At 53.1% G+C, this 17,263-nt stretch overlaps 1 protein-coding gene across 1 annotated transcript in view; it reads left to right on the top strand.

Moving 5' to 3' along the window:
• Positions 1-17,263, top strand: part of MEI1 (meiotic double-stranded break formation protein 1) — an 88,769-nt gene that overhangs the window by 11,560 nt on the left and 59,946 nt on the right. Inside the window, exons 6-14 of the mRNA XM_078861864.1 lie at positions 1,269-1,484; positions 3,149-3,250; positions 3,666-3,697; positions 4,430-4,544; positions 5,211-5,327; positions 6,636-6,870; positions 9,578-9,701; positions 10,705-10,784; positions 14,801-14,945. Of these exons, the coding sequence (XP_078717990.1) occupies positions 1,269-1,484; positions 3,149-3,250; positions 3,666-3,697; positions 4,430-4,544; positions 5,211-5,327; positions 6,636-6,870; positions 9,578-9,701; positions 10,705-10,784; positions 14,801-14,945 (1,166 nt within the window). The remainder of the gene's footprint in view (positions 1-1,268; positions 1,485-3,148; positions 3,251-3,665; positions 3,698-4,429; positions 4,545-5,210; positions 5,328-6,635; positions 6,871-9,577; positions 9,702-10,704; positions 10,785-14,800; positions 14,946-17,263) is intronic.

The following is a 17,263-nucleotide window of genomic DNA, read 5'->3' on the forward strand; positions in this document are numbered from 1 at the left end:
GTTCTCTCTCTTCAAGAGCGAGCGAATGACGTGCGGTGGTAGTGGCGGCGGCAGCGGTCGAGTTACGAGTTGGGAATTTTACAATGAGCAGCAGTCCTTGTCTCTCTTCTCTTCTCGCTTTGTTGTCGCTCCTGGGAGAGACGCGGTAAAACGACTGACAATTATCTCCCTGTTACAGTTCTCTCCGTTTATTTTATTGACAATAAAGTTACCAAAATGATAATCGTATAGTCTAAAAATAATTTGCTTATTTATGCAGGAGAGCCACGCTTGAGTCATAGGACTCTTTTTCAGGAGGGTCCTTGCATTGGTGTTTTTTTTAATTTTAAGATTCTGTCGTTCAATTAATGACGAGTGTGTTCATACAAGTAGGAGGAAACCGGAGCACCCGTATTGGTCTCCTGCCTCATCCACGGGTGCCACGGTGACGAGATGTTAACTACCTCACCCGGTATCGAATAGGTCGTGGGTTTGATCCCGACCCTGACGCCTGTATATTTGGAGTCTGCATGTTCTCCCCGTGGTCGCGTGGATTTTTCTCCGGGTCCTCCGGTTTTTCTCTCCACACTTAGAATCAACATGCGTTTAGAGTCTTTAGGTGTCATACACTTAAATGTGATAAGCCATTTATGGCCAGGTCGCTTCTGAAAATAGTTATACAGCTCAGTGGGCCTTACCTGATGAAATGAAAATATTTTTAAGGTAGAGTAGGAGTATCATCTGCCGCGTTATAGATCTTTTCAGCAGGAATAATTTGTTATGTTCCAGTTCATGGGCATCTTGCAACGGTAAATATGTGATCGTTCTCTTCTGGGCTTGGCATTGGTCGTCCTGGCTTGCTAAGACATTTCCTAGAGTCTGTCTCTGACACTTGTAGTCAGGCGCCAGCAACTTCTTTTTTGTTAGCGTCCACCTCTGCGTTTCACACAGTAATACAGACAATCAGAATCTTTATTTAGACTAGCAAGAATCCGGTGAACTATGAAGCTCTTTTTCACAGATGTCTAGTAGGGGAAGGTCAGAAAGTTACAACAACAAAGAATACAAAAACCGATGGGAGTGCAAAGTATGGGAAAGCTAAGAAAGTCACGAAATATACTTAAAGATAATTCAAGTTTGTAAGTATCAAATTGCATGAAAGCACTGCAGTCTGAAAAACCCTTTGCTCTCCACTCGGACTCATCTCTCCGCTCTTCCAACGACGTTGACCGCTGTCGTACCGAGGGCCTTTGCCAGTTTCTCACGTTCCCTTTCGCCGTTGGGTGCAGCGCCTCTGCTGGAGCAGCTGGTGGCTCTGTTGCGCTTCCCGGACGAGGTGGTGCAGGTGGCGGCGTTCTACGCATGCCGCGGCGCGTGCGGTGGCGGCACAGGCGGCGTGACGTTGGAGGAGCGGTTTCCCGCGCGCCTCCTCCGCACGATGTGCGCCGCCACGCTCGCCACGCTGGGCGGTGCGCCGGGAACGGAGCTGCAGTTCAACGCCCTCGGTGGGTGGCGATGACGGTGGTAGTGGTGATGATGGAGTGATGGTGACGGCGATGATGTGGTGGAGGAGTGGATTATGATCGCGATGGTGATGACGATGATGTGATGGGGGAGTGGATGATGATGTGGTGGTGGGGGGGGGGATGATGGCAATGATAATTGATGATGACGATGATAGTAATGATGGTGATGATGTCCTTGGTGATGATGACGATCATCGTTGCACTGAAAGGTCATGGTGATCATGAGGCTTGTACCCATCCAGCCCTTCCTCCAGCAGTGATTTGATTTGATTAATTGTCTTGCTTCAGGGTCACGAGTGCTAAAAATGTAAATAAACATTTACTTTAACCACTTATTTCGTTTGCACGTCACCACAATTATGACGAGGAATGTGATGATTAAAAACTTCTCTCTCGGTCATGCCGCATGCGTTGAAGGCTGGCTCGTGAGAGTGTGTTATTTTCTGCCCTTGCAGATCACATGCCAACCTATGTGAATTTGCATTCGCTATGAACCTGGTCACCATCAGTAGCCAGTAATATCTGAGCCCCCCCCCTCCGCCTTCAAAAACACTGACCAGCGTGGTGAAGTATGGTCAAACAACTCCCATGATGGATGTGGCATGGAAAGGCCACCGCATGCAGTTATTATCTAGAAAGGAAGAGGTGCTATACGGTTTTGAGATGTCGCTTGTTCCGCTGGAATCGAACTCGGGTCGCTGGGTTCATAACGCATTGAGCTCACCGCTGCGCCGCCCCTCCATCGACAGTATCGTACACATAGCAAGTTTGTTTCGGTGCTGCGAAGTGAATTTTAGTTTTTAAAGTCAGTGCGCGAGTGTTTTTGTTTTGCACACGTGATGGGAATTGCCACTGTGAATAACAGATTGATGACCCGAGGGCAGACAGGAGGATGGTGACCTCCACATGGGTAGTGGGCGTCTGTGCCAGCCCGTGCACGCAAGACTCGCTTGCGTGTGTGCATGCGAGAGCGTGTCCGTGCGTATGAGAGTGTATCCGTGTGTGTGAGAGTGTGTGCGTGTGTGAGAGTGTGTGCGTGTGTTTAAGAGCGTGTGCGTGTGTGTATGCGAGAGTGTGTCCGTGCGTGCAAGAGTGTCCGTGTGTGTGAGAGTGTGTGCGTGTGTGTAGAGTGTGTCCGTGTTTGTGTGCAAGAGTTTGTCCTTGTGTGTGAGAGTGTGTGCGAGTGTGTGCGTGCATGCGAATGTGTGTCTGTATGGCTATTATCAGGGAAACAGAAGTTGTTTTGTGTATATGTGTGCGTGCCTATGGATGTGGGGGATCGGTGGTGCAGTTGTTATAACACTGCACTACGAACTCTAGCCACGGCTAACATCGGTGGCGAGTGTGCACGTGTACGTATGTGCGCGCACACGCGAAAGTGTGTGTGTTCATGTGCGCGCGTGAGAGTGTGTGTGCTCGTGTGCGCACGTAAGAGTTGTTTGTGTTTGTGTGCGCACGTAAGAACGTGTGTGTTCGTGTAAGCACGTGAGTGTGTGTGTGTTCGTGTGGGCACGCGAGAGTGCGTGTGTTGATGTGCGCACGTGAGAGTGCGTGTGTTGATGTGCGCACGTGAGAATGTGCGTGCGCACGCGTGTGAGAGCATGCGCTCCTTTGACCCCTCCTACCCTGCCCGTGCCGTGCAGGTCTGCTCAGGCAACTCCTGCGCGTCGCGCCATTGGTGTCCGAGCTGATGCGACCGCTGCCGGACCTGGCCAGGGAACCGTCGCTCGCGCACGCCGCTAACGGTGCCCGAACTGTTGTTAATGTTTTGTTGTTTGTGCCATGATCTATCCACTGCTTGATGAAGGACTCCCCGAGCCATCTGTGTCCTGTCTGCCACCGTCCCGTGATGTCAACGTCAACAAAAACCCTCTCTGGCTCCTGGACACAAGCCGATCGCGTCGCCCCGTCTCCGCGGGCGTGTTCCCTGCTTTTGGCTGCCATTCTCTCATTCGTCTTGACCACCGGCCTTTGTCCCTGTCAGCGACGTGTCCTGCCAGAGCCTGCCTACCGTTATCTGCATTCTCGTAACGCACGCGCTCTCTTGCACGCGCGCGTTCTTCTGATCGCGCGTCCCACGTGACGGCGTATGTCTCGTGCGTGCATTAACTTGTGCCCAACGGTTTGCTGACGAGGTTTTGCTTGCTTTTGGATTCGCAGACGAAGCTTCTCTGCCGCTCATTCTCAAAAAAGTAAGTAGGAAGCGCTATTGACAACAAGTAAGGTTTTAGAGACAATATATATATCATCGGATGAGTGAATGGTTATTCGGAACTCTTCGGGGAGAAGTTTATGAATTGTGCCTGGCATGTCCAGGCGGTGCGTCTTTGTGTCAACGCACGAGTGCGTATGTCCGCACCTCTGTGCGCGTATGGGTGGAGAGTGGCGGCGCGATAGTTAGCGCAGTGTTCGATTGTTGGTGGTGAATATCTGAACTGGGCCTATGCTTTGCCTAGGTCGACTCGGCCTTAAAGTGAGTACCCAGTGCGGTGTGTAAACGCCAGCTTTGGGGGAGATAAAGGCGGTCAAGCGTGGTGCTGGTCACACCACCCTTTCATTCCTGCCTGAAGAGGTGCTCGCTAACAACACTTGTCTCCCAGAGAGTATGAAGACTATATAGGGGATCTTTGCTTTTGTTGTGTGTGTGTGTTTATGTGTGCGTGGCTGTTTGCGTAACATTGTGTATCTCTGTGCAAACATGCGTGCATTCATAGACTGGAGATCTGTGAAAATAGCTTTATAGCTCATGGGATTCCTCCAGTACAAATAAATATTCCGATTCTAATTTGTAAATATGCGAAAATGCATGCATTGCTTGCATGCGGCGCACACACACAGACGCACCACGTAAACGCACGCACACCCGCGCATACGTGTGTACGCATCTTGTGAATTCACGAGTACGCGTGCGTGCGTGCGTGCAGCTGCTGCACTCTGGGGAGGACACCCTTCGCGTGGCGAGCGTGCAGTGCATGTGCTGCGTGCTCGCCCAGCGCCCCGAGTCGTGCGTCGCCACGTTCCTGCACGCGGACCTGCCAGGTCAGGCAGGAGAGAGACCCCACCACCCCATTCACAGGCCGTGCCACCGTTTCGACACACGCCTCGAGAAATCTCACCCAGGCCGTGCAGGTTTTCGTTCCACCGGTCGATCCTTGGCGCGGTTTGTTTCTTGACCCCCAAATGCCCAGCCAGCTCCGTTTCCACTCCTTCCCTTTCACAGCAAGTTGGGAAACAAAAAAATATTTGAAATTAATTGCAGCTTGTAACACGGCCACCGCCGCCGTGGAAGTATTCGCTTGCTCTCGAAGAAAGAGAACGATGCGGAAATGCGAGGAACCCCAGACGACCTGTCGCCAACAATTGCCCAAGCTGGGTGTTGACATAAGGGAGGAAACCGGAGCACCCGGCGAAATTTGATGCGTGCGAGGGGGCAACACTCTATGCCATACAGACAAAATGGGTGGAGTCTACGTGTTCGCTGTACAGCATACTCCTGGAAAGCCGGGTTACGGCACCAGTGCTGTGCCCACGGGAAGGGAGTTTCACAATGTGTGGGCGATGGATCACCAACCCTCACTGCCTCCACAGTGGTGGATTACAAACTACGTGCAGCTTAGCCCACCATAGCTCGGCCCATGGATCGTAATTCGATCAATGACACCCCCCCCACACCTCCCCGCCCTGTTTGGCTCCCTCTTGCCACAGAGTTCCTGTTCGAGGCGCTGTCGTCCACAAACGAGCTGCTCGTGTGGTCCATCTACTGCTGCCTCACTCACTTCATCCAGCACGAGCTCTTCTACTCCAAGTGCCAGAGCGCCTACGGTAAAAACAACCACCTCCTCCCACCCCACCCCCCCCTTGTCACAACCCCCCCATCCCCCCCCACATCTCGGCAATTGGGTGGTCACGTGACCCACCAGCAGCGCGTTCGCTGCTTGTTGCAGAGGTTCACGGTTCGAATCGAGCGGCCGCCCTCATTAATACTGCGGGTGTAATAACCGTAATGAGCGTAGTAGTAGTAGTAATAATGCTACACGGGCCGCCTGCTTCAGAGTGGACGATGAAGATCCTCCGAAGTCATCTGCAGGAGCAGGCCATCGTGTTCACTGGTTGGGGTCCACGTTGAGCCGAATTTAAAAATTACACCGCACATTACTTAATTGGGATTCTACTTAGCAATCGTTGCCTCTTACTGGCAAAGTAATGCCCCTGGTTATTTTTGCAAATTTGACTATCCTGGCCTCCTGAGTTCTCACCTGGTGAAGCAATCTTCACCCCCTACCGGCAGACTAATGCCCCTGGTCACTCTGGCAAAGGAGACGCTACCCTGGCCTCCTGAGTTCTCACTGGTTAAACAATATACACTTGAAGCTTGAGCCCCGTGTCCTGTGTAAGACCGATTTGGAATTCAGAGGCAGCTCATAGTGATGTCTGGGAAAGGCGTGCGTGTTCAAATAAAAAAAAGTCAGATGGCGAAGATGTTGCTCAGATGGAGGTGTGTCAATCGTTCTGCTCCTGTATGAGGGCCTTTCCACACCAAGCAGGTCGTGGGGGTTCATATTCCATGTGCGGGAGTATAGTACATTACAACAATGGCATTTTCAGCACTGCTTTCTACTGCCGACCACGTAGGCCTGCAGCCTATGATGTCTGTTATACACGGCGGTCACCCATCCATGCACTATGCAGGTGCCATCCAGCTAAGCTCTCGAGGTTCAGATCTGATGCGGCGCATTCCGGGTCATTTGGTCTCACCCTTTTCGATTCAGGCCACGCTTACTAATTTGTGGGGAAGTAAAGAGTGGTTGTCGTACGCAAACACTCGGCCCTGCCATGGAAATGCGGAGTTTTCCACCACAAGCTCAGGACTGGGAACAGGAGACGTGCACCGTCTCGATGCTCGTTTGACGCAGGAATTATGGGATAAATGACAAAAACTCACAAACATCCAGTGTGGGCAGGGGCGGGTGGAGGGGTATCGTCGGTTACGAATCAGTTTGCAAATCTGGCACCTGTTTTTTCTGTATTCCTTCCCTCCCCGGCCATGGAGTGACACCGTGCCGGCCGCGCTTGCGACGTGTGCCCCCCGCCGCCCCCACCAATTCCCACCCCCCCTGCCCATGTGAGCAGGGATCGAACCCGTCCTGCGGAGCCTGCAGTTCCTGCTCAAGCTCGTGAACGTGGAGGCCCAGAAGCAGGGCTTCTCCCTGCTCGCCGAGATGCTGCAGAGGCAGCCGGCGAGCATCAAGATCTTCCCGAGCTGGAGCACGTACTGCCTGTGCCTGTCGGTGGTGCGCGACGGCGTCACGGCCGCCGACAGGGACGTGTGCTCCGTGGCCGCCTGCGCCCTCGCCTCCTTCCTCAGGTCAGCGCCGTCATCGTTCGTCGGGGAGGCCTTTGTCCAGCGGTGGATCGATCAGCTGCTGGATAAAGGACTTCCGCCCCTCCCTCCCGTCCCCCGAATCCTCCGCCGAATTCTCTCGCTATTACTGCGAATGTCGCAATCCCTGAGAGCTGTCGCGCGTCGTCGTGATCAGCTGTGATGTATCCACTGCTGGATGAATGCCCGCACCGTACCATCACCGTCAGTCATGGTCTCACGGCGCCACCTGACCTGATTTCAACGCTCCCGTCTCCACGGTCGACGTACTCTCCGGCACGATTCCCCAACCCTTTACCCAAAGCAAGCCCTTGCCCTTGACCGCACAACACCTACGATTACAACAGCATTACACACACACACACGGCATCATTACAACCACAACACAGCCACAGTAATCGACATCAGCCTTAATGGAGGCAATCTACTCACCACCTGCGTACAAGATGATTTCACTGCTCCGTGTGTGTGCAGCGGTTGTCCTCTTGCGCGTGTCTCTTACCTTGGCTGCTTCTCTATCCTTCGCTTGTGTTCTCTTAAATACCTGGAATTTGACTATTTTTAGTATTTTCCGAATTATAGTTTTACGTTTGTTGTTTAACCATGCGATAGTTCAAGAGACCAGGACAAGTCTCATTTGCAAAGCAAAGCAATTGAGACTTCACCTGGGGCATTAGTCTGCCAATTGTTGTAATTTGCGCACAGGCGTCACGTTGTCGTGAGCTACGTTTCCGAACTCGGTGTACGACACCACCCCCACGTTAGGGCAGGGCCCGTGGAAGGTGACATCACGAATAGTACTTCTGAGGTCGCTTCAATCACCTGTATACCCCACACCAGGTGGTGCGGCGCCTTCTCACGCGCTCGGATGTCCAGGTGTTTGTCGCCCGTCAATCAAAGCGAAAGCGTATTGTTTGGTTCAGTCTTTGGTGACTGCACCAAGACCATCGGCTCGCTACCCTTGAGAAGCCGGTTGAATCACGGGTGGTTGCCCAGATCTGAACTCAGGATCACAGTGGTGCCGCCTCAGTGCTCTGACGTTGCATCAGCCCCCTAAGCCACATGGCCAGCTCACGCTAAAGCAGCTTTGACGCCGTTCCTCTCTCTTAGGCGACACGCATGCATTGGTAGTAACAACACAGGCGTGTGTTGGTAGTTGAGTGGTCAGTCGAGCGGGCCGACACCACTGAGAGGCTGGGTTCAAATCCAGGTGTCCGTGAATAAATTATGTTCTCAAAGTTGATGGTCTCATCCCGATCAAGAATGGACTCACAAAATAAGGGGTTTTATTTTCATTTAGCGTCGAAAAAATTCCAGCTTTGAGAATCGAAAACTTAAATCACAGCTTGACTGCCACACGATGAGCAGTCCCCTCGGTTCTGTGTGCGTCGGAAAATACAGCACCCCTGAGGCCAATAGCTAAAATTGATCACTAGAAGGGTAATTAGTTATTTGATATCTTCTGTGAAGAGAGATATCTTCCATGAAGAAGATATGAAGATATCTCTCTTCAATGGAGATATCTCTCTGTGAAGATAAATCTCGAACAAAGATGGTGATGTTCTGCCTCCAATTCCGGACGGACGCTGGGCAAAAGCACATTATTCCGATTGCGCAATTGGAATAACATTCCGGTGAATTCGTTGAAAGTGAAAACAAATTAGCGTGCACTTCAAATTTAAAACCAGTAAACAAGAAAAACCCAGTGCTCCCTTGTCGATATTGACGCTGACCCCTGGAGGTGCCCGTCGCCCCGGGACGCTGGATCGTAGAGGACGGTCACGTGGCTGCCGCGATGGTTGTCCTTCTCGGGATCCTTCGGCGGGAGTCTGCGTGAGCACGACCGCGATCGCTGGCGGGAACGGAACGCAGTGGCGGTTCGCCCGTTGTTCCCTCTCGCCGGGCGGCGATGCCGGAGGTCGCGAGATTTTTCGGGACCTTCCCCAAGGTGTCGTGATTTTTGTTTAGCTTCGGCAGGGCGTTTCAGCGTCGGCGCTGTGACATTTTAAACGGTTCGCGGGCCATTAGGCCTACTTAATTAAACTAACGTTAAGGGAAGAAAGCGAATTAAAAATTAAACCGCTTTGTGAGAACGTTAGATTGTGATGCCGTGCGGCGTTGGTTGCCGAGGCTCACCCGGGGTCTGGGGGTCGAGGTGGGGAGAGGGAGGGGTAGTTGCACCCTTCACAGCTTCACTTGTAGACAGGCCTTGCATATCACAGACCATTTCTGAGATTTTTCATAAATACCCGCCAGGGAGATGGAGCAACGAAATCACGCCGTGTGCTTGTGGATTCTTTCACATCGCAGCAACGTGAGAGAGAGCGGTGGCTTGGGGTGACCTTCATCCAGCAGTGGATCGGTCATGGCCGGTGATGATGATGCATAATATATGGTTATTTGTCAATGTACTGCTGGATAAAAGGCCTCCGCCCGTGTCAGTCATGTTTTTTTTTATTATACTTCACCACGCTGGTCAGTGGGGGCCCAACACCGTTTTAGATATTGCTCGGCACCGCCGTGATCCATGGCCGTAAATCGAACTTAGGTTTTCAGATTTAATATCGTGCAGCGCACTACCAATTCACCACTGTCTAGGGGCGAATTAATATTTTCTTCGTGTGCGCCACTGCTCAGTTGTAAAGTTTGCCTGTGCCGCTCGTTTTCCATGCGTCGGGCTGTCTGCGGTCAGGAGCTGCCACTTGGTGGCACCAGTGCCCTACACGGAGCTGAAGGAGCTGATGAATGCCCTCCTGCAGATGCTGCGGGAGATCTCTCCTCCTTTGAGCCACCGCATGTCCGCCGCACACAGCGTGGTACGCATCACACCGACGCCTTAATTTAGCGTTACTTGTGAATGATTAGTGTGGTGCTGCGATCTTGTTTTTTTGGTGGGGGGGTCCACGGGTGAGGTGGCGTCCTCTGGCATCGAGATTTGTGAAAGACACAAAAGCGTGCATGCCAGCGTGCCGTTTTTAAAACTCCCGTTGACCGCAAACCCATTTCCAAAACCAATCATACAGATAAACTATACAAATTTCCACTTTGAATCTATCTGTTTGCAGTTTTAGAGCGTCAATCCCCGTGATATGCATGACTGGATCTTTTATCCGGGTGCTCGGGTTTCCTCCCACACGACACCAAAACACTCGATGAGATGAAATTGGTTGAACAGCATCGCAATGCAGCCAGGACCCTCTTGAAGAGGACTCTTGAGACTCGGCGAGGCTTTTCTGGAGAAACCAAAGGCGTCAATAAAAGGTGAAACTCAAGCGAGAGGGGGCTCTTGTGTTGGTGTTTATATATATACAATTTTTTTTTGTTTTCCGCCACTATATTGATTCCCACGGCGCACGCGACAAGCCGCTAAATTACCCCGGCGTGGTCTGGGGCTGGAAGTAATGGTGAGCCACAAGGCTCACGCGGCGCACTGAATGGGCCTCGGGTAACAACACGGGCACCCACGTCCCCACGGTCACACTCCCCGGCAACAGTTTTATTAAAAGCGGTAAAAGGCAAAGGTTCAGCCCCGCAATTGCCTGCTGGCGCCACTGCCTGCAAAAGAGCCTCTGCTCAGGAGAGCTCCTCTCGGAGGATATTTTGGCCTTTTCTTCCACATTGGCCACACGTATTGGGAGAGGCGGGAGTCCCCGTAGCGCGGGGGAGCCATTAGGCAGAGGCAGCAGTGACCTTGTGATCAACAGCTAACGTCTGTCTTGCGAGAACTGCACCATTCTTGGGTGTCTCCTGCTTTGTGTGCAAACAAAAAGTATCCTCAATGTGCTGTCCGTCTGTCTGTTTTGTTTCCCACCCGTTCAGCGCGCCGAGGGCGAGACAAAGCTATCCGTATCGGAGCTGTGCATTATCCAAGGGCTGCAGGCCTTCTGCAGCGCGTGCAGGTAACGAGCGGGACACGTGACCTTGTGATGCACCACTGCTTCTCTCGCACAACACGTCCCTCGTAAGAACGGAGCGGCAGCGAGCGTAGCCTCGCCGCCGGGTCCGGTTTTTTCTGGACGGTCCGGTAGTTGGGGGGGCGGAGCGGTGGCTCACCGGCTGGCGCGCCGCGCAATGAACCCGGCGACCCGAGTTCGATTCTCGGCCACGGTTATAAGGCGAGCGGCGAGTGATATCAGGACCGGCCTTTCCTTCGCCTGCCATCGCCATCATCGCTGACGAGTGTGGTCAGGGTGTGCTCCAAAACCGTCCGCGGCCGACGCGGCGTGGGGAGGCCTTCATCCATTGGTGGATTGAGAATGGCTGCAATATTTCATTTTGAATCCACTCGGTGATGTTTGCTGCTTCGGTAGCGATGCAGACAGCGCAGTGGCGGTGTCACAATTGGGGCTATGGCCAATTGCTTGTCCAGGTTATTGTCAGCCTCTTGGTCTTTGGGCTGTCAATCACGGTCACTCGCTCATCCCTCCAACTGCACCCCCCTAATAGTTTCCCCATTGCTCCACCCCACCCCAACCAAACTAATTTATTTGAATTTGCAGTGCGCATGTCCCGGGTCTGGCATACCAAACTGGCAATCATAAGGGAGGGGTTTTTATTTCTTACTTCTTCGTTTGCTTTTCTGCTTTGTTTTTAATTTCCCCGGCCTCTTGAGAGCCGACCGAAATTGGCAACGGCGAGCGTTTTACCGCAACGCTGACCAAGTCTCCTGCCTCCCGCGACGCTTTTAGACAATCGGCCATGGAGTAGACTGCGGCGTGCGCACACGCGCGTGTGTGTGTGGAAGTTGCACGGATGTACACACGCGCGCACACACCCGCACAAATGCATAAAAGCGCCTGTGAACACTCATGCACACCAAACTCACGCACACGCGCACTTCCACACCCACACACACGCTCATACACACGCACGCACTCCCACGTACAAAGACAAAGATCCCCCGTATAGCCTTAACAGACTGTTGGGGCAGGTGCTGTAAGTGTGAAACTATGACGGCTGGCACGACGCATGAGGGGGTGGGTGGCGAGCACGATGCCCAGCCGCCTTTGTTTCCTCAGTGGCGATATTTACACATTTCACCAGGTATTCATTTGAGGCTGAGTCGACCTAGGGTAGGCCCAGGACCGGATCGTCACTGGTGTTGGCCTTGAGCGGGAATCGAACGTGGGTCGCCGGGTTCGTAGAGCAGCGCACTTTACCGCTACCCTACCGCTCCCGCACAACACATACGCGCACATTCGCACGCGCCGGCGAGAGAGAGAGAGCAAGCAGTTGGCGAAGCCGTGTGGCGGCCGAATCCATCAGCGCCATGCCGGCGGGCCCTCGGCGCGGCCCCCCGGGGGGGATGGGACGTCTCTCCGCGGCCAATTGGGACGGCCTCCAAGTCGACCCCCCGGCGCTCCCCTTGGCCTGGCGCCGGCGCCGCCCACGCCCTCTGTTGCCGCCAGCGCCGCCGCTGCCGTGATTTAATTCTTGTCAACGCCGCCGCGACCGCTACGATCCGCGCTCGCGCCTCCCTCTGCTCATCACAGCACCGTTAGATAACAACTCTCCCTAGTTCTCTACAAAGATAACCGTCTGTCCCTCAACAGTTACAAACAAGTTAAGGTGCGGCCCTGCTATTGCTTGCCCAGTACATTGCCGGCGGAAGGGGCCTCCACTCGAGCGGACACGAGGGGGTTACGGGTACTTGGCCTACTCTTCCACGTCGACCAGCCTCGTTGGAAGAGATGGGCGTACCCACACTTTACGCCACCGCACGTGGCCTGCCGATTGACTGGCTGGTGTAGGCATTCATGCTGGGTGGACAAATTATCGTGCCGAGGATCGAATTGACCCGTCAGCCTTTGTATTGCAAGTTAACTGTGCCTACCATAACACCACTGCGGTATTCTTATATACCGTATATGCAGTGGCAGTGCTCATTCATTTGAGGGGCCTTAAGCAGAAACATTTTTTGGGAGCCCCTTCCCCCACTCTTTCAATTCATAAAATTTTAGTGAGATGACAGAATGGTTATATAGGTAAGAGAGAGAGAGATGAAGTGACATAAGGGATTTAGACACAAGAGATACAGATGTAGAGAGATGAGGGAAGGGAGATGCAGGCACGGCGCGGGTGAGATAGATTAATTGGCATCCATTTTAATTAGCTTGTGACATTTATTAGGATTTCAATTTGGGTTCATAATTGAAGCCCTCCTATTTTATGTTTGAATCCGCGGGCCCCTTCAGCTACTTTGGTTCCCTAAGCTTTTGCCGGGTTAGTTTATGCCTCATGCGGCCACTGTATGTACGTATATATATTTGTTTCTAATCTTGCCCGATTATGCATTTGAATTGTATTTGCTTATCTGCTATAGCGCCCTTTCCTCTAAACCCCCATCGTTGTTTGTTGGCTTTGCTCCCCGGTTAGATTTTGGCGTGCTCGTACCCAGATGGCCGGATAGCCGCCGCTCTTCCTGCGCCACTTGGGCCTGTCCACGGCATCGGCATAAGTCAGCGCCCCCGCGCTCTCTGGCCTAAAAAAAACCCTCCCTCCAAATTAGGAGCGCGACCAAAAAATTCAGACGTGCGGCATAGCAAGCAAAAAAAAAATCCCCATTTAATGTTTCATAATTGCAGGGCTTTTATTTTTTAAGTGCTGCTTTTGTCCTGATGCCTGATCTCAGTCATTTGTTCAATTAGCTGCGTCGGCCGCATCCAGCGGGAATAAAACAAGGGGTTGCTTAATTACGTGAATTAAAACGGAATTGAAATCTCAGCTCGGCGCGGCGTGCGCATTACGCGGCGTACACACCGCCACCGCTGCTGCTGCCGCTACCCGCTGACAATCATTTTCAGTCCGCTGCTGGATGACGGATGACTCCGGACGCTCCCCCTGGAGTCGTGTTGTGGGGCACAGTCCATCCGATTTTGTGGCACCGTCTTCTTCTCTCGCTTCCGGGAGGCCGCCGGGTCGATAGATCACGAGCCGTGCTCCCGCCGTCTATTAAGACGAGCTGGCGGCGCTGCGTCCGTTGTCAGCCCTCATTTTTGTAATTCCTCAGCGGTGATCTCGGAAAAGGACAGGAAAGATATGTGGGCAGGGGTAGAAGGAGATGGTTGAAGGAAAGGAAGAGGAGAGGGAGGGGAAAGGGGTTCACTTATTGGGGCGGGGGGGGGGAATCCGAACGTGAATGAATCGACAAGGGGGACCGTGGCTTCGCTGTAAGCCGCCAGCGATCCCTGCGGCGATCGGTGCCGCTTGAGTCTGCGAGTGTTTCTCAGCGGCTAGAGGCGACAGACGTCTCGGGGCTGCGCTGCCGCCGCGCGTGTCTGTGACTCATCTCTCCGAGTTTTTACACGCATGCCGCACCGACCCATGCTCCTCTGCACGAGTCATTTTTTTTTACACCCTCGTTCATCTGTGGCTTGTGTCGCGACACTTTAGAAAGCAATACCACCCCACCTTACACATCCGTTCCCCCCACCCCACCAACACCACCATCGTTGTGGCATTGACACTATAAATAAAGTCTGCACGTCACATGCCGCCACTTCATGATGTATGTATGTTGAACTTCTTTCGTGCCGTACGTAGTCAACCATGCTCCGTACATGAGCCAGTGGCCAACTGTATTAAAACCCCTTAAGTATATTAACGTGGAAAAAACATATACTGATTAATAATCATAATAATACAAATGAACTGGTGCTTATTTGGGAAATTGTTGTTCGCCAAAATCAGCCCCTAATTCCCCGTAGCGCTCGAGCCAGAATTTTGGGGGATTCTTACCATGCCCAAGGAGAAGGCTGTGCGTGATGGTGGACCGCGGCTGGCTATAGAGCACCAATCACTGCTCCATGGGCAGATTCCACTTGGCTCGGATGCATCTCTCGTCCATCCGTGGGGCTGCCCTTGTACGTAGTGGCCCAGTGTCTCTGTGACCCCTCGTGACCCCCAATCCCCACAGGCTGGTGGTGAAGTGCTCCTCGGAGCCTCTGCTGCGGGAGAACCGGTTTGCGGCGCCGGGCGGGCGCGGAGACCTCGGCTCCGCGAAGGAGCTGGAGTGGGCACTGGTCGGCGGCTGCGACTCCACGTGCATCCCCGTCGCCATGGTACAGGGACGGTCCTTTGCTAGTCTATGGGTCCTGTGTGAGTATATGGGCCTTCTCCAAGTCTATGGTCCACAGTGACATAGTGCGGTTGGCACGGGCGCTGGTGCGAGGAATAAAACGTGGCCCTCCCCTGTACAGTTTTAAACCCCACCCTATTCCTCATAGCCTGGGTGCCTGGAACCCTTCAGCCTGTGGGCCCCCTCGGTGCAGTCACACCACCTGCACACTCAATAGCTACGGCACTGGTAGGGGGCCCCCACCTTCTGTTGAGTGGCAGTTGGACGGTGGTGGGGGGGGGAGAGAGAGTTTATTTTGCGGGTCAAGAGCCAACACTTGAGAATATCATTATGAAGACCCTGGGATATGAGGACACGCTCTGTACAATACAACGTGGTTATAAGGAAGTGTCTCGGTGTCACCGCATCTCACGGTGCTTGACAGGTGTGTTTGAGGTGCGCATTGATACTTTTTATTATGGGAAACGTTTGGAGGGTAGGCATTGGAGTGGGGATGCAAAGCGGGGAGGCAAGAGGGTAAGAAGACATAACGGTGAAGGTGACGATGAAGATGGTTAATAGGACCAGGAAGCTGGCAGCGAGGTGGCCGGCTGGCTCAGACGTTGTCGGAGTGCCGAGCTCACACCGCCGACTTCCTGAGACCCTCGGCTCGAATCCTGGTTTCAGCCGCCTGTGGTTAAACTGGGTGCTGCTTGTCCCGGTGACCAGCGACTGCGCGGAAAAAAACTCTAAACGTCCGTCAATACCACCGTGGCCTTAAAATATAAAAAATAATATTTAAGAGGTGACGTTTTGGGCAATGGCCCATTCTCGTAGCACGTAATAATTTGCTATAAAGCAGGGCCATTGACTTAGGGCACTGCTTGCGCAGCACAACCAATGCAGCAGCTTCAAATAATTTGTAACCATTATATTTCATTTACGGGGTGCTTCAAGACAATGTTTTAACACTTCCGAGAATTTGCAACGACACCACAAGAAATGTGCCTCCGGGCTCTGGAGACCACCTGGAGGAGATTCCAGGCACGTGTTGACAATGATGGCGAACAAATGGAGACTCTTTGACTTTTTGAAGCGATGAACATACAGTGTATTATCCGTTATTTTTCCATTAAAAACGATAGTTCCATGTAAGTGTTAAAAAAATATTTTGAAGCACCCTGTAGTTCTGCACACAATTTTCCAATTCAAAGTATCGCTTTTAACTGTCTTGCTATGAACATTACTCTCCTGAGCAAGGGCAGGTGGTAAAAGTGGTGCCCCCTACCGTGTGTGGACCAGAGGTCACTTGAAGGCATCTCACAGAGTTAGCTCTGTGGCATCCGTTTCTGTGGATCATTCTCTTAGCACGGAGGCTTGCACCGCTCTGCGAGAGTTCCTCATCAAATCTTCGTCTCACGACGTGATGCCCATAGCACGGTTGGCATAAAATAGCGGGGGGAAAAAGTTCCAAGGCATTATCTTCGTATTCCCCGGCGGGCGGTACATTTTCCGTCCGCTGGAATAAAATCCACCCCACCTCGTTTTTTTTTCTTTCCGTGGAACGACGGGACGATTGCGATGATGAATCCCTCGGGGCGGCTAGTGGGCATCATCGTTGCGACGAGCTCGAGCGGCCCGCGGAATGGATGTCGCGGGCCGCAGCCCGTGATGGACGAGAGGCCGATCCACGTGAAGCAATAATAACGACGGACGGCGCTCGGCCAATTTGCGCAGGAATTATTCACTCGGGCTTTAAAGAGCCGCCCATTATGATCGCCGGGCCATTTTGTCTTTTTATGCGCGACGCATGCGGTCCGTCTCGCGCGCCCGCGTGAAGCCGCGCGCGTGCGCGTGCACGCTGCATCCAATGTAATGCACACGTGTGCACGTACGTGCACGGCCGTTTTGTCGGTGCGCTGCTGGATGAGGGCCTCCCCATGCTGTGCAGGCCATGGCGGCTCCGAATGTAATTGCGAGCCTGCCTACACCCCGCCTCCGCGGGAAACCAAGACTGCTTAGCTCGCACCTTTTGCCAACAATGGAGCATTAAGAGCGATCACGACTCGGTGCTCGTGTCTTGGTGGGATTGTCAGATTGCATCACACGTGTGTCTCGGTGCGCGCGTGTGCCCTCCGGTGCTCGATTAAGGGGCACGAGGCTTCGGTGCGCGTTCACGTTACGGCCCTGCTGCCCATCCGCTGCACCACGCTGGTCAGTGGGGGGGGGTTGGTGAAGATCGGGAGCATAGACGTGCTAGCCGAGTACGGCACAGCAAACAGTGGGATTTCCATCACTGCCCTTCGGCTGCCCACAGCAGCC

The sequence above is a fragment of the Lampetra fluviatilis genome, chromosome 1, assembly GCF_964198595.1.
Source record: "Lampetra fluviatilis chromosome 1, kcLamFluv1.1, whole genome shotgun sequence".
Lineage (NCBI taxonomy): Eukaryota > Metazoa > Chordata > Hyperoartia > Petromyzontiformes > Petromyzontidae > Lampetra > Lampetra fluviatilis.